The sequence below is a fragment of the Brassica oleracea genome, chromosome C8, assembly GCF_000695525.1.
Source record: "Brassica oleracea var. oleracea cultivar TO1000 chromosome C8, BOL, whole genome shotgun sequence".
Lineage (NCBI taxonomy): Eukaryota > Viridiplantae > Streptophyta > Magnoliopsida > Brassicales > Brassicaceae > Brassica > Brassica oleracea.
In genome coordinates, this window is record NC_027755.1 from 1620684 (window position 1) to 1622868 (window position 2185).

The following is a 2185-nucleotide window of genomic DNA, read 5'->3' on the forward strand; positions in this document are numbered from 1 at the left end:
TTAGAAAATAGAAGGAATAGAAGGAGGAGATTGGGAATAAGAGATAACAAGAAGTTCAAGGACTTTGGTAAAATGATAGAATTTTTTCAGACAAACAAGAACGAGAAGTAATAAGATAGAAGGAACAGAAGGAGGAGATTGGGAATAAGAGATGATAGAATTTTTTTGATCAAACAAGAACGAGAAGGAGAATGGCTTTTCTAAAAATGAATTCGGTTCATACAATGTTAAATATACAAGCCTTTAACAAAATATACAAACTCTCGTGACACTAAAATATACAAACTCTCGTGACCCCAAATAATACAAGGTGACGCTACAATACAATACAAACTGTGCTGACACAAGAAGAATACAAGGTCACGCTTCATCCCGTGAGTTTGCTTCAGTCCGTGAGACACACAGGTATTCTCTCCTTCACACTGACACCAAAGACTTCGCTTCAGTCCATGAGACACACATGTATTGTCTCCACTACACTGACACACAAGACTTCGGTTCACTCCTCCCCTGCATTTGACGCAAGACATTAAACGCAAACACAAAATATATTGGTAGCTCTTGTTTATGAACATTAAACTCAAACACCAAAGATTTATAGAAAGATCTCAACCGAACAACAAACTTACTTCAAAGAAGAGAACTACATTAGCCACCATCCGAGAACATAAGAAGATCAAGAACAAGCACAAGAACAAGGTTTAACATTACATAACTAGAGAACAAGAACAAGGTTTTACATTACATAACTAGAGACAATACAAAGGACTTAAACTCGATGACAATACAAAAAACAACACACGAAGGACAGTGGTTCAAACATACAACAAGTCAGTGATCAGCTTCTTCTTCAGAGCTTCCTCGGAGTCAATTAGTGGTCCTTCTTTTCCAATAAGACTGTCAAGCAGAGACATCTTGGACAGCATTTCTTTGACGGAAAGATCATGTTGTTTAATGGACCACATCGTCTGAAACTTAGGCAGAGGTATCTCATCAGACGTCGTCTTCTTACCCCGCGCCTTAGCTGCCTTCACACCGGTGGTCGATTGCTTGCTTCATCAGCTTCAGACGTGTTAGTTTCAGTAGCGTGAGAGGTTGAAGATTGTGCACCGTCCTCATACTTCCTCTTCCTTGAGCTTCCTTCGTTTTTAGAGCTTGAAAGATCACACCATTTCTGGTCGTTGCGCAGCTCCATAAACGCATGCTCAAGGTTGAACTTCTTCTTATGGTTGTTGTAGTAGATCTCATGTGCTTTCTTCAGAACGTCATTGTCATTTTGTCCGCTTGTTTTCTCCCTGGTTGCAGCCTCGTAAGCTCCACAAAACTTGCACACCAGGTCGTTTATCTTCTGCCAACGTTGCTTGCAGTGGCTTGGCACTCTCCGTTCGCAGCCTGCAACCTTTGGGCTTGCCGCAAAGTAGGCTCCAATTCGCTTCCAGAAATCACCTGAACGCTGCTCATTTCCAACCACCGGGTCTTTACTTGTGTTCAGCCATGCGCTTATGAGGACAATGTCATCTGTAGGCGTCCATGTGCGGCGTTCTCTACGCTCTACAAAAGTCTCTTCACTACGTTGAGTGGCCTTGAAGGGAACTTGTGAATGACCGAAGACACTTTCTTGTTGACTGGTTAGAAGATCAACAAAATTTGACCCGTTCCTATATGGATTATAATCCATATCAGAATGTTTCATAAGGAGAAAAGAAAGAGAAGAAGAAGATGAACGAAAGTGTTATGATGGAAGAGAAGAACAAGAGAAAAGATTGTGTTTAGAGGGAAGAGATGGTGAACAAGAGGAACGTTAATAAAGAGAAGAGGGACTTGACATATATCTAACAACCATCGACTCATTCATCACTCTACACCACCTAACCATAACTTCTATTTATTACTAACACAACCATAATCTACCACTTACCTAAACATTTATTACACACTTAACCGAGCCTAACAACAATCAAATGACTTTACTTAATCGAAACAGATCAAAGAGAAATGTGGATTTTACCTGTTTGGCAATGGTTGTGCTTTATTTCTTCACGTTGGTCATGTCTCGTTATGCAGCCAACTTAAGACAGACACACATAAACGAATCAAAGAATGGAAGGATTTATATATTATTTTGATCTAAACTGTTTTCCATTCTCAAAGAATCTAGATAATCACACATGTTCACCTAACAAGA

General features: G+C 39.9%; 1 protein-coding gene across 1 annotated transcript; it reads right to left on the bottom strand.

Moving 5' to 3' along the window:
• Nucleotides 1-1030: 1030 nt before the first annotated feature.
• On the bottom strand, nucleotides 1031-1678 carry LOC106308395 (glutathione S-transferase T3-like). The gene has a single exon (XM_013745553.1). The coding sequence runs from the start codon at nucleotides 1676-1678 to the stop codon at nucleotides 1031-1033; it is 648 nt and encodes a 215-aa protein (XP_013601007.1).
• Nucleotides 1679-2185: the final 507 nt, after the last annotated feature.

Bases quoted from the DNA above. Each gene is read 5' to 3' on its own strand.
- LOC106308395 (XM_013745553.1), bottom strand. From the start codon at position 1,678: ATGGATTATAATCCATATAGGAACGGGTCAAATTTTGTTGATCTTCTA.